General features: G+C 33.3%; 1 protein-coding gene and 1 long non-coding RNA gene across 2 annotated transcripts; both read right to left on the bottom strand.

Moving 5' to 3' along the window:
* Window positions 1-17740: 17740 nt before the first annotated feature.
* LOC120144829 lies at window positions 17741-18940 on the bottom strand. The gene is made up of 2 exons (XR_005518069.1): window positions 18729-18940; window positions 17741-18149 (listed from the first exon to the last, which is right to left on the bottom strand). It is a non-coding gene; the product is annotated as an uncharacterized LOC120144829 (long non-coding RNA).
* Window positions 18941-23543: 4603 nt separating this feature from the next.
* On the bottom strand, window positions 23544-24746 carry LOC120144605 (E3 ubiquitin-protein ligase ATL31-like). Its single transcript, XM_039158636.1, has one exon. It carries the CDS (start codon window positions 24693-24695, stop codon window positions 23559-23561), a length of 1137 nt encoding a protein of 378 aa, XP_039014567.1. The 5' UTR covers window positions 24696-24746; the 3' UTR covers window positions 23544-23558.
* Between the last annotated feature and the right edge of the window lie 2375 nt (window positions 24747-27121).

Here is a 27121-nt window from a genome sequence, read left to right as displayed (position 1 = left end):
AAGAACAATATCAATACTACAAACTAGAATATCTGAATAAGGCTAAGGAATCACTCAAAAAACTCTCTCAAACACTATAGTTTAACCCCAAAGCATGTCATAAACTTTTAAAAAAATTATTTGAGGTCATCTAGCACCATTAAGACACAAGCTTTACAACAAAAACGTCATCTAGGGCATAAAGCAAGCTAGAACCCCCAACATGCTTAAACACTCAAATCTCAACAAAGCCATGATTATGGAAATCATAAAACCAAAAAGGATTAGAAATACACTACTATGATGCTAAAATCTCGAAATGAAGCTCATTTCCTCAACTACACTTGTTTTCTCCTTCTCCACTTGAACTACAATTTCTGCTCAAACATAACATTAGCTCGATTCACAAAACATTAAATTCAAGCATCATGGACATCTATCAATCCACATCAATGCAATCACACATGCATACAAGGGTGTCATAGGCCATGCACATCACTTAATACCACATTTTTATGTTCTTATGGAAATAAATATTATTTCTACCCACTTGGTATGTTATTTTCTAGTCCAATACTCGACATTGGTTAATTATTCGTTAGCAACCCTTTAGTCACTCCCATCACACTTTACCTCAATTCACCCTTGAACTAGAGGTGCACCTTGTACGTTATTTATTCATCAATATTCACATATTGTGTGATTCCTCTAGCAATGTATTTTTGGAGTTTCTTACTCATTAAGGGTATTTTGGTAATTTATGTCACTTAAGTGGTATTTAGGTCATTTTATAAATTAGGAACTTTTTCTGAGCTTAATTGCACATTTTATAACAATCTATTGACATTTAGATACAACAACCGATGTTTCGAATATTTTGGTATTAGAGAGTATTGAAGCTTAATAAAGTAGTATATATACTACATGAATAGTACATATATTGCAAGAACAATACAAATATTGTAAGAATAGTACATATACTGCAAGAAAAGTACAGATACTGAAAGAATAATATCGATACTATAAAAATAGTAGCAATACTACAAGAATAGTATCGATACTAAAAAAACAATATTGATACTACAAGAACAATATCAATACTACAAACCAAAATATCTGAATAAGGCTATGGAATCACTCAAAACTCTCTCAAACACTATAGTTTAACCCCAAATCATGTCATAAACTTTTAAAAAAATTATTTGAGGTCATCTAGCACCATAAAGACACAAGCTTTACAACAAAAACGTCATCTAGGGCATAAAGCAAGCTAAAACCCCAAACATACTTAAACACTCAAATCTCAACAAAGCATCATGATTATGGAAATCATAAAACCAAAAAGGATTAGAAATACACTACTATGATGCTAAAATCTCGAAATGAAGCTCATTTCCTCAACTACACTTGTTTTCTCCTTCTCCACTTGAACTAGGGTGCTAACCACCCACTTTCCCTAGCCAAAAAATGAAGAAAAAAAAGCTTTAAATCACCAAAATAAGATTGTTGGAGGGATTTAGGATGAAATGAAAACTAAATGAAACATAGGAGAAGTCTTTACCATCATCATCTTTGGTCCATGAAGCTTGATGAGAAAGATGAAAGTGCTCAACTTTTCACCCAAAACCCATGCCCAAGGTCAAATAAAATTCTAAGAAATCAACCTCATTTTCCTAAATGGTCTAATTATATTTTTGATTCCTCCTATTTTGTCTGCAATGTAAAAAAAATCCTTTTTTATAGCCAAACAGGCCCAATTTGCATTTAATTAAGCTCACTTGGCCCAACAACTTCAATTGCTACCTCCACAAGGCTATATATCTCTTAGGTCAACCTTCACATGTTGACTTTGAAAATCGAGGTGTTATAATTAAAATTTAATTTTAAGTTTTGATATTTCGATTCGTAATTGGAATTAATGACGTGTTATGCATGTTTTGGAAATGTTTAAATCTATGATTGTGAAAATAAGATTTATGCCTAAATCAAGTGTGGTAGTCACTTAGAAAGAATTAATTAATACATAATTTGTTAGATTCTAGGAGGCATGGAATGATTCATCATATTTTAGATTTTTAGAATAATCCTTAAAGTTTGCATTGAATTCAAAATGGCCCTTATATGATGTTTTGAGTACTTATAGGTAAGTCGGATTTACACGAAACTTGGTTCGTCACCCATAAATAATATTAATAGCATAATAAACTCAGCAATTCTTTAATTTTCAGTTAAATCCTATTTATTTTTTAAAATTTATGATTTAGTCTCTAAAGACCTTTTGTGTGCAAAAAAGAGTGTCTACTTGAATTTCGACTTCCACAAAACTTAAAATGTGACTAATACATATTTGGTAAGATGTAATAATCTAATAGATTATGAAATTTAAGTTGATTAATTGCATGAGTTATGAAATAACCATTTTACAATTGCATGAGAAATTGGTTAATTCGACTAATTTGTTAATCAAGCTTTGTATGATTAATTAAAGGTAAACTACATAGTTGATCACTTTTGCTTTTGTATAGTTTTTCTCACTAGATTAAGAAAATATGATATTTAGTTACTTTCGTTTTTATTTAATTTAGATATGATCACTAAGACTTAATTGTTGTTAAACTTTTAATAGATTGTTGACGTGACACGTTGAATATATAAATTTAAAAAGGGCAAATTAAACAAATTATCACTAATATTTGAATAAATTTTCATTTTTCCTACTAAAGTTTTAAAACTAACAAATTAGTATAGACCATTTTGCAATATATGTCCAAGAATGATCCCAACCAGCCACAAAAGGGTATCCAATGCTGCTACCTATAAAATCATATACAAAAAAGGCATGAAATAGATAGGCAGAGGCCCCGCATACCAGGTAAGTTTTAAGTAGAACTTAGTGCTCCAAGTGAATGTCCACATAATACAAGTTTTCGCTTCTTTTTCTGAGCAAGCCTGTACAACTCTAAAGCTGCCTTTCGCACGAGCCGGGAAACCCTAAACATTATTAATTAGAGTAATAATAAATAAAATCTGGAAGTATTTATTACCATACATTATAACTAATAACGTAAAAGAGTGAAAGAAGCAAAAAGACTCAAAGCTTTAAGTAACAATGGCAAAAACACAACAATATATCCCAGATACTAAACTCTAATGATACGTTAATGATGATTGTTACATTAGCCGATGAGCGGCAGGTTCTGGCCTATATTTCATCCACATAGATTTTGATTCCAATGAAGTGAACTTGTTTTCCCCATTTCCTTTTTGTCTTTTACCATGGTTTGCTTTAATAACTTCATTCTGTTTGATATCCTCCATAACATCCTCATTAAATATAGCACCTTGAAGTGTGTTTGCACCAGCCATGAGATCTTTTGATGAAACCAAGAAAGAAAGAAAAATCAAGCATTTGGAAGTAACAAATATTTGTCAAGCTATAAAACTAGACATGCTTACTTATACTGTTTGGTTCCAATGATGGAAGCAAATAGTGTATCACCAGCTTCTGCCAAAAGATACCTGCAATGAGAGATGCAGAGGAAAAATAATTAAAAAATCCAAAAGATACCTGCAATTGAGATTTGGGAAAGATATACATGCGAACCAGTTTTATTAGAAGGTGCCAAAGAAGCATATGCCTCAACTCGAAAGCTTTCCTTTTGTGCCGGTGGGATTATGTATCGGTTCAAATCATTCTCGGACATTTACTATAAAATTATCTCGACCAATACTTTATTTTTAAAACTTAAAAGGGGAAAAATGAAAGTTCATTCAAATGTTAGTGACTATTTGAGTAGTTTATCCTTTCTAATTTTATAATTCACCATGTCACATCAATAACCCGTTAAATGTATAAGTTTCATTAAAGATTTCATTTATTTATTTTTAAAAAATGGTTAAAATATTCTTAAAAAAAGAGTAGTTGGTTTGAAGTTGAAACACGAAAATTGGGTGCATTTGCTAATCCTAACATTTATCATAACTCCACTGCTGGGATCCGAAAGGGCTGGAGTTGCTAATTTCATAACAATGGTGTATTTATATATGCTGTTTAGGTGAACTTTTGGTCCCATTTTTGGGATAAAGATGTTAAAGAATAATTTTAATGTCCACTAGAAAACAATCTCCCGACGAAGAACCACATGCTTCAACCATGGCCGGCCCTGGGCCAGGGCAGGTGGGGCACCCGCCCAGGGCCCACAAAATAATTTTTTTTTCAGTATAATATTTTTTATTTTTTATAAGGAATTAAAAGATTGTAAAATAAAATAGAGTAATCTATGTATTTAGTACCTATATTATCAGTTTTGATCCGTTTTAATACCTAAATTTTTAACTTTTTTAAAAATAATATCTAACATTTAGTTTTAATTTCATTTTAGTACCCGTCGTTAAAAGCTTAATGTGTTTAGTATATAACTATCAGTTTTAGTTTGTTTTAATACCTAAAATTTCAAAAAAAATAAACTTAATGTTAAATTTTGAATGGATACTAAAATGAAATAAAAAAAACTAAAGTTTTTAACGGCGAGTAATAAAATGAAATAAAAACTAAATTTTACGTATAATTTTAAAAAAAAATTAAAAGTTTAGGTATTAAAACATATCAAAACTGGTAATTTAGGTACTAAATACATAATTTACTCAATAAAATAATGGGGCCCATGAATTTTTATTAAGGTGTCAATGATCTTTATTGAATTTTATATTAACTTTAATAAACTATTCTTTTATAAAATTCTAATTTAATATTTCTTTCTCAAAATTCAAAAAAAAAAAATCAATTAGACTCTTTAATTTTGGTCTTTCCAAATTCCCACTATTAATTCATCAAATCTCTTTCCCGATTTTTCATATTAATGAAAAACTTTATTAACATTATTTTTTTCAAAACTTAATGAGAGGAAAAAATTTAAGTATAATTAGTGTGTTTCTTCTCTTACATTTTTCACGATTCATCTGAAAATTATTATTCTAATTTTTTAATTTATCATATTTGTATCACACGTAAAGTCATAATTGTTTGTTATTGTAATATCCTAATTTTGTCCGGGCCATTTGAAATCCTTGAAGATGTTCGAGAATTAATTTGGAGGTAATCATGCTCAAATGAAGATCTAATTCAAAGGATGAACGGAAGCTTACATTTGGGGATAACATTCAAATCAAGAGACTTTGGCTTTAATTGGATCGATATCGTATATGTTTCATTTTTGAAACCGAAAGATAAATTAAAGTTTAATCCAAAATCCAAATTAAATATCTAGAGTCCATTTACATCTTACAAACCCAAACTAAACCCAAATCAATTACAAACTCAAGACCATGCCCAAAACATTGAACCCGATCCAAATGAAGCCATATATGACCCAGACCCGATTTTGATAGCTAACTCCCATGTGAAGCTCCAACACTCGTACACCCCACGTGAAGCAGCACCCAACAGTAGGCTCCACGCTCGACAGGACCCATGCACTCAGTTACAGTAGCCATGTCTCCCACGTGAACCGCACAACCGAGCATTCACATGAAGCAGCACGATAACCAAGCTGTCCATGCCTCCCACATGTTCGTGCACGCCCGAGTACCCCACGTGAAGACAGCAGACTCCACTGCAGCAGCTCGTTCCCATCACCCCACTTGCAACCTGGCACCATCATCGACAGCAAAGTAGGTAGCATATTATGGGAACAAAAATATAATAATAGAGAAGGAGGCCATTGGGGAGAGGTTTTCATCAAGATTAAAAATAATATTCATCAAAACAGTAGGGGGCTCGGTTTTTCAGCAAGGAAAAAATACAAAGAGCGGGGAAGCAGCCATTAAAACGAAAAAAATCAACAGAGGAGGAACGGGATATTATCAAAAAACAAAAAAACACACACACGCAGGGGAGGTTCATCCGCAACTATTTTTGAACAGGGGATCCATTGTAATGAGGGGGAAATCGGTGAGCTAAAAAAGGGAGAGATTTGTAAAACGTTTTCGGTTCTTCTCAAGAAGCAATACCAAGCAGGATATACATTTTAAGGTTTTCGATTTACTTTCCTATTTCATTTTATTTTCTGTTATTGCTCTTTGTTTGAAACGATTTCAGCGTGAATAATGTATTATTTCATTCCATCTTTTTCTGTTTTTTTTAAATGATAATAATAACGAAAAAACCATAGAACTCAGCTAAAAATATGAACTAAAGGAAATACAAGAGTGTGAAGCATTTACCTTTGGTTGAGGAGTCTCGTCAGCCGTAGAACTTAGGGGTCGTAGCTCGTAGGTCAGGGCCTTTGGTCGTGTTAAGCATCGGTTTGGGGCTTCTAGGCACTCGGTTGTTAAGGTTGAACGGAAAAAGGTTGAGAGTTTAGAGAGTTGAGGAGCGGCGCCTTGATGAGAGTGAGACGAGAGGAAGGGATGAGATAGGGAGAGGGGAGCATTGCGGCTGTGAGGAAGAAGAAAATATGAAGAATGAGGGTTAGGTTTAGTTTAAAGTAGGTTTTATATTAGATTTTTAGGGATAATTTCTTTAAGGTCACTACACCTCTGCCGTTGATTTCCATTTTGGTCCCAATCGAGTCTTGTTTGTTTTGTAATTTGGACTTCATCTTCTATGCACATTTGATTTTAGTCCTGAATGCTAGTATATGTATTTTATTTCGTTTGCACATTTGGTTTTCAACCTTTTGCATGTTATATTTTAGTCCTTGATTAAATCTTTTCTTTTTTTAATTCAATTCTCAATTGTTGCGTGCATTTAATTTTGTCAATAGATCGGGGTTTCCAATTTTATAATTTGATCTTCGCATTTGTCATTGTTTCCTTTTCAGTCATCAGTTAATGTTATTTTCTTTTTTGTTGGTGGTTTACGTATTTAGCATTTAATTTTGGTTAATTGGTGTTTTGTCCTTTAAAGATAATCTATTGTATTTTAATTCGGTCTTTGTAATTCATGTTTATTTAATTTTAGTAATAAATGTTGATTATTTTGTTTTTGTCATTTATACATTTGAGCTCCAAGTTTTTGTATGTTATGTTTTAGTCCTGTATATATTGGGTTTATTCTAATTTTAATCCATAATGATAATAGTAATTTATTTCAGTTGTTAGTATTCAATATGGTAATATGTGCATGTACACTTTAATTCTTATTATGTTGGTATTTAAGGTAGTGAAGTTTGGTTTAATATAATTTAATCTTTATTTTAACAAGAATGGTTATTTTCTGAAACATATATTTTTTTACTTGTTTTGTTTTTGTCATTTAGACATTTGAGCTCCAAGTTTTTGTATGTTATGTTTTAGTCCTGTATATATTGGGTTTATTCTAATTTTAATCCATAATGATAATAGTAATTTATTTCAGTTGTTAGTATTCAATATGGTAATATGTGCATGTACACTTTAATTCTTATTATGTTGGTATTTAAGGTAGTGAAGTTTGGTTTAATATAATTTAATCTTTATTTTAACAAGAATGGTTATTTTCTGAAACATATATTTTTTTTACTTGTTATGTTTTTGCATGTTAGTCATACTGGTGCATTACATATTAATATATATGTTGGGTATAATGTGTGTAATGTGTGGTAATATAATACGTGTGTAATTGTTTGTATTAAAATAATATTGCATGATATTTTAATCATATGATTAATTAATTTTTACATGACATCTTTTCTTGCATAATTTGCATAATATCCTCATTTGCACCACTCGACATTATTCATAATTAGATTAAGGGTAATATTCTTTTAATTTAAATTTTTTTTAAGTGGGTTGTCTTAATTGATTAGGTATCCGCTTTTGACGATTTTAAATTAAAAGGGTATCCCATTATTGACATTTTAAAAAAATTGATTCATCACTTTAAAAGTTGGGAGCGAAAGAAAAAGAAATATTCGGCTATTTAAATTTATCGAGAAAAGATAGTTAGAACTTATCTAAGACATGGTCTCGATATTTGTAAATAATCGAATATTCTTTATCTTTCTAAAGGCTTTGTAGTTGTAATCAATTTTAGTGCTTTGAAATAATGTAAAATTCTTGTGTTGTTGTTTTGTCGGGGATCATAAACCAAATTAAACTCGAATTTGTAAATTTCATTGCAAAGACATTAATTAATCGACAAGGTACCGATTTAGGGTGTTGTGGGGTGCTAATCCTTCCCCACGCGTAACCGACTCCCGAACTCATTTTCTGGTAACGCATACTTCAAATTGTTGTTTTAATTAAAATTGACTTTTATTTGTAATTTGATTAACCAATAAATAGTTGTATTGATCTGTTTGTTAATGGTTTCAGATTAATTGTGTTCAAAGAGGGATGATTTTTGAGTGTTTTGTGATTGTGTTGTTTTATTTTCGTTTTTCCTCACACACTGCACATTTGCATTTGCATAACATGAGCTAAAACCCACTATGTCCTATTTAAGTAGGAGTGAGAGACTACTCCCTCGTGTGGTTTTCACCTCTGCATGGGATAGTGGATCACTTCTGGAGCTCACACCTTATGGTTCTTGTTATGGTATTCACCTCCGAATAGACATAAGGAGGTGTGTTCTCTCGAAATTGAACTCGGTCCCAAAAGCCTGTGATGGGCTAAGATTGAGGGTTCGACAGCCCAAGGGGGCACCGACAATGACAATTCGAGAACCTAATACTTTAGAACCGAACCCAGCATGTAGTGAACATAGAGCCTGAACTTAGATCGAGCGTAACCCGAACATTAAGAGTCCCGTGAGGAGTGTACACAAGGAAAAGTTTTCTAGTCATTTATTTTCGCTTTTTGAATAAAAGTATGCGAACTAGAAATCATGTGGTTAGGTTTATTTTCTCGAACAAGCATGCCAATTAGATATCATGCGGTTAGGATTTTTTGTGAATAACAGAGCATGAGGGTAGATATCATGTTGGGTAGGATCTACTAAGCATGATTGGGTAGTCAGCATGTGAGGGTAGGTTTTATCTATTACTATACTCATCATTTTGTTGTTTATATTATGTGTACTAATCCATTTCTTTTGTTTTATGTCTATTTTGTTCTGGATTTATTGCATTTGCATCTTCATGTCATTCAAAGGTGTTAATTTACAAGTGATTGACTAATAAGAAGGCTGGTCATATTGAGGTAAGAAATTCTTAGCCATGTAATCAAAATCGGGAGATCTAGAGACATTCAAGTGATTCATGAAGAAGGATATCCGATGAATGAAGAATTTGAACCTGATTGAAGAACGATTCATGAAGATGGACATCCGAAGAATGAAGAAATCAGAAACTGATTGAAGACCGATCCGTGAAGAAAGACATCCGATGAATGAAGTTAGAAGTTGATCGAAGACTCCTTTCAAATGAGCAAAGGCCGAAGATGTTCCCTCAAGAGATAGATGCAATAATACCAAGGATGAGAAGACTCTTCACAAAGACTTGAAGACCACTTTGCATTGAAAGTGAAGATGGAGACCTTAAAATTCAATTTAAAGACATCCGACGTCATCAAAGGTGATAAGATACGCCAATAACTTTGGGTGTAATGTTGGGTTCCATTAAGAGAACGGTTCAAGGAAATGAAGAAATGAAGAATCACAATTGTAGTTTGACTACATGGTGTAATGAATTCTTGTTGTCTAAATGAAGGTTGTTCTATAATGGTCACTTTCGGAATTAATACCTCGTGCATTTGCATTTGCATATGCATTTGCATTCTTATTTTTGCATTTGATTATTAATTTATTTTGCTATTGTTGCTTTTTGTCATTTTGTTACCTTATTTGTACTGACTTGTTTTTGCGTTGTTTGCATTGCATGATCATGACATAATCAAAAGGTGTCGATTCGTGAGTGTTCATCATAGTAAAAGGTTTTCATGATGGACAAGGGGTTTTGTGATCAAGCAAGCTATAACACAGTCAAGAAGTGGCATCATGAGAAAGCTTCGAGAATGGTGGATAGCTATTCTGCACCCAAAGATCGCATGGCTGAGGAAGAGCAAAAGGAGATAAGAGAGATAAAAGAGAAGATGTTCAGGATGATGGATATGATAGATGCTTTGGTCAAAGGAAGTGGGACTTCTACAACCAGAAAGAAAGAGCTCGACGGAAGCAACCTTAAGGTATCAAATATATAAGAGACTACTTTAGAGCCTGTTGATTCTAGCCAGTATGAGAAGTCACACTCAATCATTGTTTGTATTAATAAGCTGTTTGGAAACGCCAAAGAGATAGTGGCAACTTTAGAAATTCAGAAGGATGAAAAGAAGCCATGCAGTCAGAACGCGGTGGTATTTGATAGTCTACTCCAGACATCGGGGGAAGTAAAACTTGAAACTACAGTTTAACCCAAGCCGAAAGGTGGGTCTCGTTTTGATTCTATCCCAATATCATATAAGGAGTTGTATGATGCACTGTTAGAATCCCGAGAAGTAGCTCCGCATTATGTGAAGCCTTTGCAGCCTCCGTATCCAAAATGGTATGACATAAATGTTCGTTGTGAATATCATGCTGGGGTTCAAGGACATTCCATTGAGAATTGCACCACCTTCAAACATCGAGTCCAACATCTTCTGGGTCATGGAGTATTAGAATTTGAATCGAAAGGACAACACACTTTGATAGCAGTTTATCCTGTTGAGTCTGAGCCAAAAGTGTTCAAATGTAAGGGTATCAGTCAGAACATCCAAGAAGAAGATAGTTTGCCAAGATATGAAGCTCAGATTCGTCATTTAAGGAGCGAGAATGATATATTGAGCAGAGACATAGAAGTTATGCGGGATAGTTTTCAAATGATCAGCCAAGCCTTTAAATTTTCCGGCATAGGAAATATCCCAGAGGAGTGGATAACAGGGGTCGCTAAATTGAAGAATGATGTTGAACAGTGGAGAAAGAATTGAAATGTGCATGAAGGCCGCGCGGATAAGTTTTCTTATGATTTACATATTGCAGAGAAAATGCGTGATACAACTATCAATGATTTGGGTAGATATCAAGCCGAAAATCAGACGTTGAATTTGGCCATATCTAACTTGGAAATCTCACATCAACGCCACAAGCGGGAGAATGAAGCTGAGCTAGAAGCCACTAGAGCCAAGAACAATAAGTTGATGAAGATGGTGGATGACTGTAGTGATCTTATGCGAGAGTTTCATAACCAAAATGACTTTCTTACAAGGAAAAATCAACAGCAGTGTCTGCAGCTCCGAGAATCAGCACTCAAGATAGAGAAAATGGACAACGTTATGAAAGAAGCTGTGACTCAAGCAAGCAGTGTGGCTCACAAATTGGTTGATTTAGCTGGCTTTGCAAGAGAATTGAAGCAGATTGATAACTCAACCCCCGAGCATGAGTGGAAGTTAAATTGGTTTTTGAAGGAGATAGAAAAGCTATGAGCGAAAACTGTCCCTTATCTGTAAAAGTTTGCTTGATGTAATGAAACCTTTGTGTTCAATGAAAGTTGTTTTAAGATGGTCACTCTAGAATGACACCTTTTGTATTTGCATTTAGCATTTGCATTTGCATTGCATATCTTTATTTAATCATCTTATATATGCATTAATTTTTAAAACATGGAAATAATTTATGGGAGGTTATGTGACAGTAGTACCAAGATCATTCATTCATACAGTTCCTCATCATAATGAACAAACAATTGGAAGCAATGGAGCGATCTAATGAGAAATCACAAGATCAGTTGGTTGGGTTACAACAAGATATGATGAATCAAGCATCAGGGTCTTTGCAAGGCGCATCGAATCAAATGATCCAAGTGCTGGCAATCAAGACTGTTGGGAGAGAGGAAATCACTGATAAAGGACACCAGTCTCATCAGAGTAGTGCATCAAGAGTGATACTTTTCCCCGGAGCATCTAACTCAAACCAAGGGAAGAGCCTCATCAATTATGGGCGGTTTGAGAACGTGTTCAAGTGGTTGAATGAATCCATTAAAGATATGAAGGTTGTTAATGCCACTAACAAAGAGTTAGAAGCCAGAGAACTTAGTTTGGTCCCTGGTTTGGTCGTCCCACATGAATTTAGGGTGCCTAACTTTAAAAAATATGATGGCACCAGTTGCCCCCTAATTCATCTGAAGATGTTTTGTAGAAAGATGGAATGGTACTTAGATGATGATAATCTGTTGATTCATTACTTCCATGATAGTCTTGTTGGGCCAGCTGTGGTGTGGTATAACCGTTTGAACAAAGAGCATATCAAGACATGGATCAATCTAGCTGATGCGTTTCTAGGGCAATATCAATACGTTAAAGGCTTAGCCCCAAAACGTCATCACCTTCAGAAGATGAGGATGAAAGCTACTAAGAGCTTTAAAGAATATTCCCTAATATGGAGAGGAATGGCAGCACAAGTTCAACCTCCTTTGGTAAAAGAAGAAATATCACATATGTTTCATGATTCTCTTACGGCTCTTTTCTTTGAGTTAATGTTGGGAAATTCGACGAATGACTTCAAGGACCTTATGCTAGCTGAAGAGTCAATTGAGGATGCAATCAATAAGGGAAACTTGAAAGTCACTTCCAAAAGCTCAAGAAATGAAGAGTGAAGAGCTGATGAGGTGAATGAATGTCACGTCCATAGCTCCCACAGCCGTAAGAGAAAAGGGGCAGCTGGTTACTCGAGTTATCCAAAGAAGGTCCCATAATCAAAAAGTACTTTGAAAGTGTTCCAAACTTCTATCTCGGATTTATATCCCCATTTAGTTAAAGGTCAATACCTCACACCGAGGCCAGTGAAAGTGAAACCAAATCCTTCTGCTCATAGCTATGATCAAGATAATGTCTGTGATTTTCACTTGGGGGCATTGGGGCATTCTACGGGAAATTGCAGGCCGTTGTTAAAAGAAATAGAGATGCTTGGGGAAAATGGGACGTTGACACAATAATTGGTGAAACAATGGATGACGAGCTCAAGTGGGACACCAGAGTACAATATGTAACACCCGATCAAATCAAACACCACTGCATCAGAAGAATAATGACGTATCCTGATTGCGCATAAATCATTATGTTCATCATGAAACTTTTTTTCATTTGCAACATCTTGTTTGAACATGTTTTTGGGACTTTCTCATCAGTTTTTTTTGTAATGATATTTAAATGAATTCATGTTACTTTAAGGATGGTGAACATTGAATCGGATTTATGACTTGAAATTCTTTGAATATCAATTGAGTTAAGAGCTCTTTAATAATGATGAGTTGTAGGTCTTTGACAAAGTGACAAGGTTGAAACCTGATAAAACAAGGACCTTGACCTTATCCCCAGAAGTTACAATCGAACACATTACATTTTTATTACAGGGACCGATATAGCCTTCTCCTATCATAAAGGAATGAACAATAGGCTTGGTATTTAGGTATGCATAGGAGCGGACAACATGGGGAATCTTTTGTGTACGATGTTACAAAATTGTCTAGACCATACTTTTGTTGACGAAGTTCGATGATGATTATGATCTTTATGGATGGAATAGTCGAGTAGGTGAATCTAGTTTAGGTCAGTTGCTTGGAAATTGAACTCTAACAATGAAATTTTCTGACTTTCAACAACGCCTAGACTATGACAGGTTCTTCTTGACAAGCTTAAGAAATTGAATCTGCATACCCAACAAAATATATATAGAGATATAATATATGGGTATACAATAAAGTTGAGCTATTCCGCTAAGGCAATTGGTTATAAAGGAAACTCGAAAGCCTTGGCTTTATGAATAGTTTATATTCAAACCATGACCTTGATCGGGTACCTAGCAATTCGGTGTATGCTCCACTGTGATTGTCAAGTCAAAGACTTTGTGATGAGATGAATCCTTCAGCTAGCCCGATAAAGACAAATTACAATAAAGCTGATTTCAGCTAGCCAGACAATGGCAATTAAATCAAGTTTATCTAAATAAGGAGTTTCGGTAAAGATGGACTAAGGGAGTTAAGGAACACCTGTCATAGTCAATTTCACACGAGCACTCAGAAATTTCATTTTTAGATCGATATTTCTGCACTACCTTGGTTAGAGGAGTCTACGAAGCTTGAACAAATGAAAGATTTCAGAGAAACTGAAATAGAAGTGTTCGAGAAAGTCTAGTAATTGATTATGCTCGTTGCATCATTTTGTCCGCATCCGATTAAAATACCAAGCCAAGAAAGAAGGATATGTTGTGATGTTCACAATGATCAAGAAAGAAATAACATTTTGGTGCTCGAAACCTTTGAAGATATGAAGCCAACCTGGAGCCAACCTCTCGATTTTGAAATTTGTCAAAGAGCTATAACCCTGAAAATATTAAAGAGCTATTGATTCTTTTGATATTTTGTGAACTCATGTCTATGATTTGATTTGATTGCGGGCCTGAATTTAGGGGCAATGTTTTATAAAATTCTTTCATTCTTTAATCTTTGAAATAAGAGAAAGAAGAAAAACATTTTCGAACATGACAGTTTAAATGTGAAAGGTCCTTTTAAGTTGGTGAGGCTCATTGTGCCTCCATTGGAGAAGAAGAATAGGCAATTCCAGAACATGAAGCATTCCACAATCTTAAAGCAGATGGTCCAAGAAGATCAGAAGGGATGAAGGATAGAACCGACAACATTTCCTTGTGACGTTGTCAGTAACCCGTCAAGAAGAAGATGATCTCATCATTCAGAAGAGACACTTATTACAACTTATATAAAATACAAGACATTTGTTAGAAGGGTTGATCACTTCTTAAGTAGCATGAAGAAAAGCTCTCAAATTATTTTACAACACTATTGTGTAGTGACACCAGAATGAGAACATTCAAGTTATGATATATTGGGGGTCGAATGAACCCACTTTATGTTGAGATGACAAGATTCAGAAGGAGGCATGAAGAATGAGCCTTACAATTTGAGGTAATGGGGCATTTTGAAGGCCCATACCAGTATAAGATAATGTTGGGGCACGACTGAACCCACATCATGCTGAGATGACAAGATTCAGACCATGAAAGCATTAAGAATGAGTCTCGCAACTCAAAGTGTCAGGGGCAGACCGTGAATTTGAGTTGAGCTTACCTTTTAAAGCAAGTCAATTGAGCATTGATCAATGGTAGAGTCCTGGCAGAACAACTCTGAAAGCATAATTGAGCCAAGGACAGAAATGGGGTAACACAATCGTATTTCTGACCATAGCAAGAAGTTGAGAGAGAAAACACTCTCTCCGAAATAAACACAGAAAATAAAGAGGACAAGAAGATAGAAGAAGATCAGAGGGCTCTTCCAAAATGGAAATTGGAAATTATGAGTTATTACATGGGTATATGAAGCAAACCCATGAAAAGAATGATCAAATGAAAAAAGATCGAGCTCACCACCCTGGAGCCAAGTGAAGATTAATTCAACATTTATGCATTCATGATAACATCATTTGTATAAAAGAAAATGCATTACACTAATACATTGAATTGCATTCGTGTTTCTTGTATAAATACATGATTTTGACAGATCTTCCGGCGAAAAGAGAAGATGTAGAATGTTAAAACCCCGATGATTGAAAGGAAGTTTTAAACCTCGAATGCAAAGAGTTGCATTTAAAGAGCCATACCCTGAAGAACAGAGAGGTCTAATCCACAGAAGAAGCATTGTTTTGAAGTGAAGACCATCATATGTAGAAGAAAAACAAAGATTTTTGTGTATTAAGAGAGACTTGCACACATGGGATTGGAGCAATTCATCTTAAGCCTTCACCAAATAGTAGTGAAGCAATCCATCTTAAGCCTTCACCGAAGAGTAGTGAAGCAATTAATCTAAAGCCTTCACCGGAGAATAGTGAAGCAAAACCATCTTAAGCCTTCACCGGAGAATAGTGAAGCAAATCCATCTTAAGCCTTCACCTGAGAACAGTGAAACAAATCAATTTTAAGCCTTCACCGAAGAGTAGTGAAGCAAATCCATCAGTAAGCCTTCCGAGCATGATGCTTAAATCCTTCGGGTCATCTGTAAGCCTTTAGAGCAAGATGATAAGTCCTTCGGGACATCCATAAAACCTTCGGGTAGGATGTTTTCACATGAATTTGAAAATGAAAAAAATGATGTTTTAAGATGATGTTTTAAGAAGATGGAATTTTTTAAAACGAAGAATGCGATTTTCAAAATTTCACGATTTATAAATCCTTCCGGCCATCAATAAGTCTTTCGAGCATGATGCTTTAAATCCTTCGAGTCATCTGTAAGCCTTTAGAGCAAGATGATAAGTCCTCCGGGCCATCCATAAAACCTTCGGGTAGGATGTTTTCACATGAATTTGAAAATGAAGAAAAGTGATGTTTTAAGAAGATGGAATTTTTGAAAACGAAGAATGCGATTTTCAAAATTTCACAATTTATAAGTCCTTCGAGCCATCAGTAAGTCTTTCGAGCATGATGCTTAAATCCTTTGGGTCATCTGTATGCCTTTAGAGCAAGATGATAAGTCCTTCGGGCCATCCATAAAACCTTCGGGTCGGATGTTTTCATATGAATTTGAAAATGAAAAAAAATAGTGTTTTAAGCAGATGGAATTTTTGAAAATGAAGAATGCGATTTTCAAAATTTCACGATTTATAAGTCCTTCGGGCAATCAATAAGTCTTTCGAGCATGATGCTTAAATCCTTCGGATCATCTGTAAGCCTTTAGAGCAAGATGATAAGTCCTTCGGGCCATCCATAAAACCTTCGGGTAGGATGTTTTCATATGAATTTGAAAATTAAAAAATGAAGTTTTAAAAAAAATGAAATTTTTGAAAACAAAGAATACGATTTTTAAAATTTCACAATTTATAAGTCATTCGGGCCATCAGTAAGTCTTTCGAGCATGATGCTTAAATCCTTCGGGTCACCTGTAAGCCTTTAGAGCAAGAGGATAAGTCCTTCGGGCCATCCATAAAACCTTCGGGTATGATGTTTTCAAATTAATTTGAGAATGAAAAATGATGTTTTAAAAAAATGAAATTTTTGAAAACGAAGAATGCGATTTTCAAAATTTCACAATTTATAAGTCCTTCGGGCCATCCATAAGACCTTCGGGTAGGATGTTTTCAAATGAATTTGATAATGAAAAAATGATGTTTTAAGATGGAATTTTTTAAAACGAAGAATGTGATTTTCAAAATTTCACAATTTATAAGTCCTTCGGGCCATCAGTAAGTCTTTCGAGCGTGATGATTAAATCCTTCGGGTAATTTTTAAGCCTTCACGGAAGAGTAGTGAAGTAAATCCATCAGTAAGTCTTTCAAGCGTGATGAATAAATCCTTCGAGTCATCCATAAGACCTTCGGGCAGGATGTTTTTCACCAAGATAATATGTCATCTGAGTTATTTTTAGCCTTTTCTGAAGAGTGTTAGAGCAAACCATCAGATAATCAGATGTGGAAGGAAATGAAAGATTCTCGGGTACGAAAAAGCGGAATAATCGATTAAAAGGGTTGGTGCACGTGAGATGGAGGCGAAGGTCAAGAAGAAGATTGAAGAAAGGAAACAGACACTGCAATTAGACAAAATTAGGTCATTTTTTATCTTTGCTATGTTCTTGGGTTCACAACAACGATCAAAGAGGGTAGCTGTAATACCCTAATTTTGTCCGGGCCATTTGAATTCTTTGAAGATGTTCGAGAATTAATTTGGAGGTAATCATGCTCAAATGAAGATCTAATTCAAAGGATAAACGGAAGCTTGCATTTGGGGATAACATACAAATCAAGAGACTTTGGCTTTAATTGGATCGATATCGTATATGTTTCATTTTTGAAACCGAAAGATAAATTAAAGTTCAATCCAAAATCCAAATTAAATATCTAGAGTCCATTTTCATCTTACAAACCCAAACTAAACCCAAATCAATTACAAACTCAAGACCATGCCCAAAGCATTGAACCCGATCCAAATGAAGCCATATATGACCCAGACCCGATTTTGACAGCTAACTCCCATGTGAAGCTCCAACACTCGTACACCCCACGTGAAGCAGCACCCAACAGCATGCTCCACGCTCGACAGGACCCATGCACTCAGTTACAGTAGCCATGTCTCCCACGTGTGCCGCACAATCGAGCATTCACATGAAGCAGCAAGATAACCAAGCTGTCCATGCCTCCCACATGTTCGTGCATGCCCGAGTACCCCACGTGAAGACAGCAGGCTCCACTGCAGCAGCTCGTTCCCATCACTCACTTGCAACCTGGCACCATCATTGACAGCAAAGTAGGTAGCATATTATGGGAACAAAAATATAATAATAGAGAAGGAGGCCATTGGGGAGAGGTTTTCATCAAGATTAAAAATAATATTCATCACAACAGTAGGGGGCTCGGTTTTTCAGCAAGGAAAAAATACAAAGAGGGGGGAGCAACCATTAAAACGAAAAAAATCAACAGAGGAGGAACGGACTATTATCAAAAAACAAAAAAAAACACACACACGCAGGGGAGGTTCATCCGCAACTATTTTTGAATAGGGGATCCATTATAATGAGGGGAAATCGGTGAGCTAAAAAAAAGGAGAGATTTGTAAAACGTTTTCGGTTCTTCTCAAGAAGCAATACCAAGCAGGATATACATTTTAAGGTTTTCGATTTACTTTCCTATTTCATTTTATTTTCTGTTATTGCTCTTTGTTTTGAAACGATTTCAGCGTGAATAATGTATTATTTCATTCCATCTTTTTTCTGTTTTTTTAAAAATGATAATAATAACGAAAAAACCATAGAACTTAACTAAAAATATGAACGAAAAGAAATAGAAGAGTGTGAAGCATTTACCTTTGGTTGAGGAGTCTCGTCGGCCGTAGAACTTAGGGGTCGTAGCTCAGGGCCTTTGGTCGTGTTAAGCATCGGTTTGGGGCTTCTAGGCACTCGGTTGTTAAGGTTGAACGGAAAAAGGTTGAGAGTTTGGAGAGTTGAGGAGCGACGCCTTGATGAGAGTGAGACGAGAGGAAGGGATGAGATAGGGAGAGGGGAGCATTGCGGCTGTGAGGAAGAAGAAAATATGAAGAATGAGGGTTAGGTTTAGTTTAAAGTAGGTTTTATATTAGATTTTTAGGGATAATTTCTTTAAGGTCACTACACCTCTGCCGTTGATTTCCATTTTGGTCCCAATCGAGTCTTGCTTGTTTTGTAATTTGGACTTCATCTTCTATGAACATTTGATTTAGTCCTGAATGCTAGTATATGTATTTTCTTTCGTTTGCACATTTGGTTTTCAACCTTTTGCATGTTATATTTTAGTCCTTGAATAAATCTTTTCTTTTTTTAATTCAGTTCTCAATTGTTGCATGCATTTAATTTTGTCACTAAATCGGGGTTTCCAATTTTATAATTTGATCTTCGCATTTGTCATTGTTTCCTTTTCAGTCATCAGTTTATGTTATTTTCTTTTTTGTTGGTGGTTTACGTATTTAGCATTTAATTTTGGTTAATTGGTGTTTTGTCCTTTAAAGCTAATCTATTGTATTTTAATTTGGTCTTTGTATTTCATGTTTATTTAATTTTAGTCATAAATGTTGATTATTTTGTTTTTGTCATTTAGACATTTGAGCTCTAAGTTTTTGTATGTTATGTTTTGGTCCTGTATATATTGGGTTTATTCTAGTTTTAATCCATAATGATAATAGTAATTTATTTCAGTTGTTAGTATTCAATATGGTAATATGTGCATGTACACTTTAATTCTTATTATGTTGGTATTTAAGGTAGTGAAGTTTGGTTTAATATAATTTAATCTTTATTTTATCAAGAATGGTTATTTTCCGAAACATGTATTTTTTACTTGTTATGTTTTTGCATGTTAGTGATACTGGTGCATTACATATTAATATATATGTTGGGTATAATATATTAATATATATGTTGGGTATAATGTGTGTAATGTGTGGTAATATAATACGTGTGTAATTGTTTGTATTAAAATAATATTGCATGATATTTTAATCATATGTTTAATTAATTTTTACATGACATCTTTTCTTGCATAATTTGCATGATATCCTCATTTGCACCACTCGACATTATTCATAATTGGATTAAGAGTAATATCCTTTTAATTTAAAATTGTTTTAAGTGGGTTGTCTTAACTGATTAGGTATCCGCTTTTGACGATTTTAAATTAAAAGGGTATCCCATTATTGACATTTTAAAAAAATTGATTCATCACTTTAAAATTTGGGAGCGAAAGAAAAAGAAATATTCGGCTATTTAAATTTATCGAGAAAATATAGTTAGAACTTATCTAAGATTTGGTAGTTGTAATCAATTTTAGTGCCTTGAAATAATGTAAAATTCTTGTGTTGTTGTTTTGTCGGGGATCATAAACCAAATTAAACTCGAATTTGTAAATTTCATTGCAAATACATTAATTAATCGACGAGGCACCGATTTAGGGCACTGTGGGGGTGTTAATCCTTCCCCACGCGTAACCGGCCCCCAAACTCATTTTCTGGTAACGCAGACTTCAAATTGTTGTTTTAATTAAAATTGACTTTTATTTAAAATGACAAAACATTTTTGGGTGTCCAATCACATCCTAATCAAGGATTGATGGCGACTCTTCGAACCTGTGTTTTTATCGTGAATGAATTCCCAAATTCTTGAAACGAGGTTTTCTAAAATCACATTGTTTTTAATTTAAAATCAAACATAAAGAGAATAATTAAAAATAATGTGGTTTTCCAAATCTCGTTCCCCCACTATTTAAAAATCGTTTCGACAGTTATCAATTATGGTGCTTGAATAATATTGAAGATTGTTCTTAAAATTCTAGGTAAATCAAGTTTTCAAATTCTTTCTTTTAATTTTATATATTTTCAAATTTTAGAAAAAATCGTTCTTTCATTTTCAAATGATATATTATGTATTGAGAAAAATATGTTGAAAAACATTGATGTTGACACTATCATCAATGGTTTTGCATTAAAATATTCAATTGTAATATTTTTTATAAGTATATGTATTCTTAAATATATTTTTTGACATCTTTTCTATTGTAATGAATTACTATTTTTTTAATTTTTAAAAAATATAATAAAATATTTATATTAGATATTTCTTAATTTTTTGATATTAGGGGCTTATTTTTTTAATTTTCACCCCGAGTCTAAAAATAGTCAGGATCGGCCCTGGCTTCAACTTGCAAGCTATTTTATGCAATTTTTAATTTATAAAACAAGTCACGATTTAAACAACACTCAAAGCCTTTTTCAAATAGTATTAAATATTTTTGAAGTAAAGTATACAAATCATCCTTCGATTAATAAAAATTATAAAATTATAAGGTGTTATTTTCTTAACTTTTTTATTATTAAAAGTTATAAAATAGTCTTTTAATTACAAAACATTGTTTTGTTGAGTTTTATGTTTATTGAAAGTTATAAAATAATTCTTGTGTTGGACATTTTTGTTGAGTTTTTTTTGTTGAGTTTTAACTACAAGACATTTTTTGAATTCCTGAAAGGTGTTATAAAATTATATATTCTAAATTCATCTTTTCTTTCAAAAAATTGGTGGTTTTGTGTTGGACGATAATTTCTCGTTAGAATATAATAAAATTTGACCTCATAATAGTTTGAGCCAGATCCATCTCAAATGATGTGGAGCCCTGTGTTACTTTTAAAATGTGACCTTTAAAATATTTTATATAAAGATTAATTTGTCAAATTTGAAATTATGAGAGATTTATGATGTTTCTTTTACCAAAATTCATCCTGAAAAATGAAAAAATATATTGTCAAAATCTTCGTTTACAATTTTCTCTACCATTTTCTCAAGAATGAAACGAAAAATTTATTTTCCTTTCGAACTAAAATATTATTAGAGCACAAATATTATACATAGACGGACCTAAATGACATTTATGTATGAGACCCTGAATTTTGGGACCTTGTGATGGATCACATTCTACACTTGTCATTGAACGGGCCTGGTTAGAACTGTATTTTTGAATTGAATCTTCATTTACTTTATGTTATCTATTTAATGCTTGAATCATTATATTGTTGAGCTAGTACTTGAAAGCAATGACAATGTTAGTGGACATCACTAAAATATGTTTTTATCGTATCTTAGTAAGTAGTTTAATATATAACTTAGACCACAATTGATTTTTAATTAAAAACGTCAAATTTAAATCATAACAATAGTCATAAGATTATCTTATAACTTTTAATAATTAAAAAAATTAATAAAATAATATCTAATAATAAAAAAATCATTTGATAACTTTAATAGTAAAAAATTCAATAAAATAACCCTTTATAATTGAAGTACGATTTACGTGCTTAACACTAAAATTTTAATCTTAAATTTCAAAGTTAAAATTCTTGTTCACGAGTTGTCAAAGAAACATAGAATGGGTCGGAATTTTGGAATTGAATCCTTGCAAGTTACGTTAAGCTTTAACTTATTCGGTCATTCTTTTTGTCTTTCTTTTTTTGCAATCATGAGCAAGCAGACCACCAGTGTTCTAGAAATTCAACGAAAACCTGCTACAATTATTACGAATTTATTAATTGACATTTTCAATCCCTTTTATTAAATTATACTAATCATCCTTGTTTTCAACCTACTTCATTAATTTCTGCCGTTCTTGAAGATGCCTTTCAGCTTTTCTTTTTTCAAACATTTCCACTCTAAATATGAAGATTCATTTAATCCTTGACTTTGGTTACCTTTTCATATTTGTCCCTAATATCCTTGAGTTTGGTTGCCTTTCAACACATATTTTGTCATCTGGATGCACAAAGCCCTCTTAAAGACCAAGTGTATTCCTATTATTTTAGATTAGTTATTAAATTTAATACAATATATTATGAGAAAAAAAATTAGGTACTCATTTTATTAAAAAATATTAAAATTTTGGTGAATTTTTAGATCCATCACTAATTCTAATGTCTTTTTTCTGCTTCGAAACTGAGGGTCTTTTTCCCATATTCGCCCATGATTTTCTTACATACTTTTATGAATTAAAAATAAAAAATATAATACATTTTGAAAATAATAAAGAAAAAACTTTAGTTATTAATAGGAAAAATATTTATTAAAACTAACAAAGATGGAGTTGAAATAACAACCCAAATGTACGGTTTACTGTTGAAGTGTACTGAAGTAGTTGGTTATAGTCTTCAGCTTGGCAAAATTGACGAGCTTCAATTTTGGCGTTTCCAAAATATTTCCTTAATACTCCACTATTTGTGAAATTTGAATATTGAAATTGCTCATTGTTGAAGATTCTATGTTGTTGTTGCAGATATTAATTGATAAGTTATTTTAATTATTTAATAATTAAATAACTTATTTTTTAAAATTTTAATTTAGGGATTGATGTGAATAAATAAACACTATTTATAAAAAATCGGTGGTTTGGATGTTGGGCACAAATCAATTTATCACAATAGTTAAAATAATTATTGTTGTTCTTAGAAATTATTAATTCAAGTATTAACGATTGTAACATATTGATTGAGCATTTATTGTGATTTAAAATATTTAGAATAAATATTACTTAATAAAAAAAATATACATAAATGTCGTGGCTTTTAGGTAGAAAAAATAATTATATATTAATCGACCAGTCAAGTTGTTAAAAAATAAAATAGGACATTAAACCGGAGGATGGCTTGAGTCACCCGTCGGTCTAACTGTCAAACTTGAATCGGAGGTCCCTTCCCCATTATCAGCCGCCACCTTCGGTGACTTCATGGATGATGCTCTACTAATAAATGGTGGTGCCATACTAAACACCCACCAGTCCGACTTCACTCCACGGTCTGACTTGTCGAGCCATCTCAAAGACTTTCCTCTTGTACTTCCACCGTCTTCTCCGGTTCGGTAACCTCGTCGTGAACTTCTTTCCCTGGGCAACACCAAGCTCATTGCTCGACCTAACTTCCGGTTCATTAACGGTTTTCGAACATCCATAGGTAATCGCAAAGTGAACCGGTCCGTGTTTTCTCCCGGTTGGACCAAAGAGTGTCCGGTCGAGTGTGATCGTGGGAAAAAATACCTACGCGTTCGGGTAGATATGGATCCACGTGTACGATTCTTGTTTAAAGCTCGGTTCAAGTCAATTAGTTCCACCTCCGGAACCTCCACGTCACAGTCAACATTATCAGGGTTTCTCCTCCTATCTTCTTCCGTTTCCGAGTTACCGACGTCGTTTTGAGCCTCGAGGTCCACTTCGGGGGCGGTGTTATCAGCCTCAGTGAGTTGACTCGCTGAGTTATCAGGTTCAGGAGCTAGATTAGCTCTACAAACGGGACACGTGGTATTAGAAGTCAACCAAGCATCGATACATTCAGGGTGGAAGACGTGGTCGCATATGGGTATCAAACGCAGCGTTTCGTCGTCTTCGAATTCGTTCAAACAAACCGCGCACTCCAAAGCCCCTTTGTCGATCTTATGAACCTTAACTTCGGAGTAAACCATGGTGGGGAAAGTTTCGATCACGGAAGCTTCAAGCCCTCGCGTCCCGCGACGGGAACGCCCCGTTCCGCCGTTGACGGGGCGGACGAAGCTTGCGTTGGCATCGGAACAGTTCCGGATATAAATTGAGAAGAACCCCAAAAAGAACAAAGCGGCAATCAAGACAACGATGATTATGGCCATGGAAGGGGTGAAACGAGCGTAGGGGTAACGGCCGTCGTTTGGGTCGGTGGGTTGGGCGGCGGAGGGAGGCGGAGAGATAAAAAGAAGGAAAAAAAGAAAGAGAAAGATACTATGTTTGGCGGTGGATGACATGGTGAGAAAAAGAGCATAAGAAAGAGAAGAAAGAAGGGATGAGTGGGTTTTATATGAGACGTGAGAGGAGAGAAGGTAGCTGGAAAGGTGGGGGGGGGTCCAATTCAGTGTTGAACTTGGAAGCTGGTTTGAAATTCAGACAAGGCGAGCCACATGGGATTTGGGTGTATATCATTTTTGTCTGATGGTTCCAATGACAGGGGAGACTTTAGTGTGTGTTTAATTTGTGACGTAGGAATTCACAATGCCATCATGTCAAATTTACAAAAATAGTACCGTTATTTAATATTTAGGAAATGACACCTAACATAAATCGTTATGAAAATCTGTGTAAACTATCTAATTTGGTACCCGCCTATTAATTAGTTTCTGTTTTAGTATTTTAATTATTATTTTTTAAATTATATTTAATGTTATTTTTTAAATTATATTTAATTATTATTTTAGTTTATCAGATTTTTAGTGTAATTTATATATATATTTTTTGAAGTGAAATTAGATGTATGTTTAAATCAAGTTAAAATTTCAATATTTCATGAATTATACGTATTTCCGAGTCAAAGTTTTCATAAATAGTTGAGCTAACTTTTGAATTCGTGGGATTTGGTTTTCTACTTCTCGTACTAATAATTGCTCTCAATAAAGTCAAAATTTAGCATTTACACAAAACAATCAATCCAACGGTTAGAAAGATGAGAAGCTAAGCTAGAGGACGAATGTGATCTTATAGAACAGTCCGCTTTTCTCTTTAGTTAAACCACTGATATTTTGGCCATCATGTCTCGCGCTCACGTAAATAGATCAAGTTTTGAAACTCATTAAACAATTATAGTGACTAAATAAATTGTTGTTTTTCTAAAAAAAATTGGATTAGAATAATTATACTTATAGAACACAATAATAAAATTTGGTGATATAGTTTAGAATATCAACTTAAAATTTTAAAAGATTTAGATACATTAAAATTTTAAAAATTTTGAAGGCTCCCGTTTACATTGTTTAAGAAAATTCGGATCTAACTAATTTTTTTTTAAATTTCGAGAGATTTAAAGAGAACTTCTAAAAATTCAAGTGATATTGAATTAAGAACATTCAAAAATTTTAAAACTTAATCTGAATTTTTTAAAATTTTATAGAGGTCAGACTAAATTTTTTTTTTTAAAAAAATTAAAAGTCTAAACTATAATTTTTAAAAAAATTATAGGGCCATAGTCCCTACATGTCTCCATTATATTCCGTCTATATAATTTTTTTTATCATTCTATCTATTGATGTAATTTTTAAAAATATAATTTTGTATAGAATATTTATTTTTACTTACAAAATAAGTGACATAGAATTACAATGTTAATTGTTAGTTTGATTTTGTATTATTAATAAAAAAACTTGGATTACATTAATTGTAATTACATACAACACTTTAAAAATAACTATACAAATTAATAGTTAAAAGTTTTAATTTAAAATCAATCCAATTTTTTTATTTCATAAGTCCATTATACTGATTACAATATATTATGATATTAGAAATTACTTAAAATACTAATAAAATTTAAAATTTAGATAAACTAATTTATTTTTAAGGAAATTCATTTAGCGTCGTTGTAATTATATATGAAAAAGCACTTTTTTAATTCAGTTTTTAATACAAAGTTAAAACAAATACATTACAAACATTGATAAAACAACAGTGAATTATAAACCTTGGAATCGGACCCTAAACATAACACTAATTAAATTCTGGTTACATCTACTATTAGGCAAATGTTCTTTTTTATAACACGAGAATTTCATTTTCGTGGGTGTTACACAATCATTCTAATACCCAAACATCGGGTCGGTAACTAAAGTGTAAGGATTTAAATTTTAGCGGGTTAATTTCGATAAATAAAAAAGTTCAATGACTAATTTAAATTTTTTTGTCTAGGACTTATTATCTAAGATTGAAGGTTGGAAGGCCAAAGTGATCTTTTGTGATGAAATGAATTTAAAAAATCATTTTAAAGGTTATTTAAGCATGTTGGAAATAAGGAAAGAAGAAAGGAAATATCTGGAAGCTTGCTCTTCTCTTCTTCCTCTCCACCGTACACTTCCCTTTGCTAAGTTAAGTGATTTGAAGTTGGTTATTCCTTTCATTTTTGATTTGGTTTTGGTCTTTTGATTGGTAAAGAAGCTTAAGGAAGCTTAAAGATGATTAAAAACTAAGAGATTAAGGATTTTATGGTGAATTAGTAAAATGGGTTTTTAAGAGAATTGATGGAAATTGATTGTATTTGGAGTTTTATAGGAATATTTGACTTGCCAAAGGTCTAATTAAGACGTTAGAAGTGTTAGAACGGATTGAGAACATGTTTGAAGAATTGGTATGACTTTCAGATTTAAGAGTTCTATGTAAGATTTTAGATGTTAAAGGGATTTTTAATGGA

The sequence above is a fragment of the Hibiscus syriacus genome, unplaced genomic scaffold, assembly GCF_006381635.1.
Source record: "Hibiscus syriacus cultivar Baekdansim isolate YM2019G1 unplaced genomic scaffold, ASM638163v2 tig00110890_pilon, whole genome shotgun sequence".
Taxonomy (NCBI): Eukaryota; Viridiplantae; Streptophyta; class Magnoliopsida; order Malvales; family Malvaceae; genus Hibiscus; species Hibiscus syriacus.
Note: the sequence above shows the minus strand (reverse complement) of the source record. Positions and strands in the feature narration are given on the sequence as shown.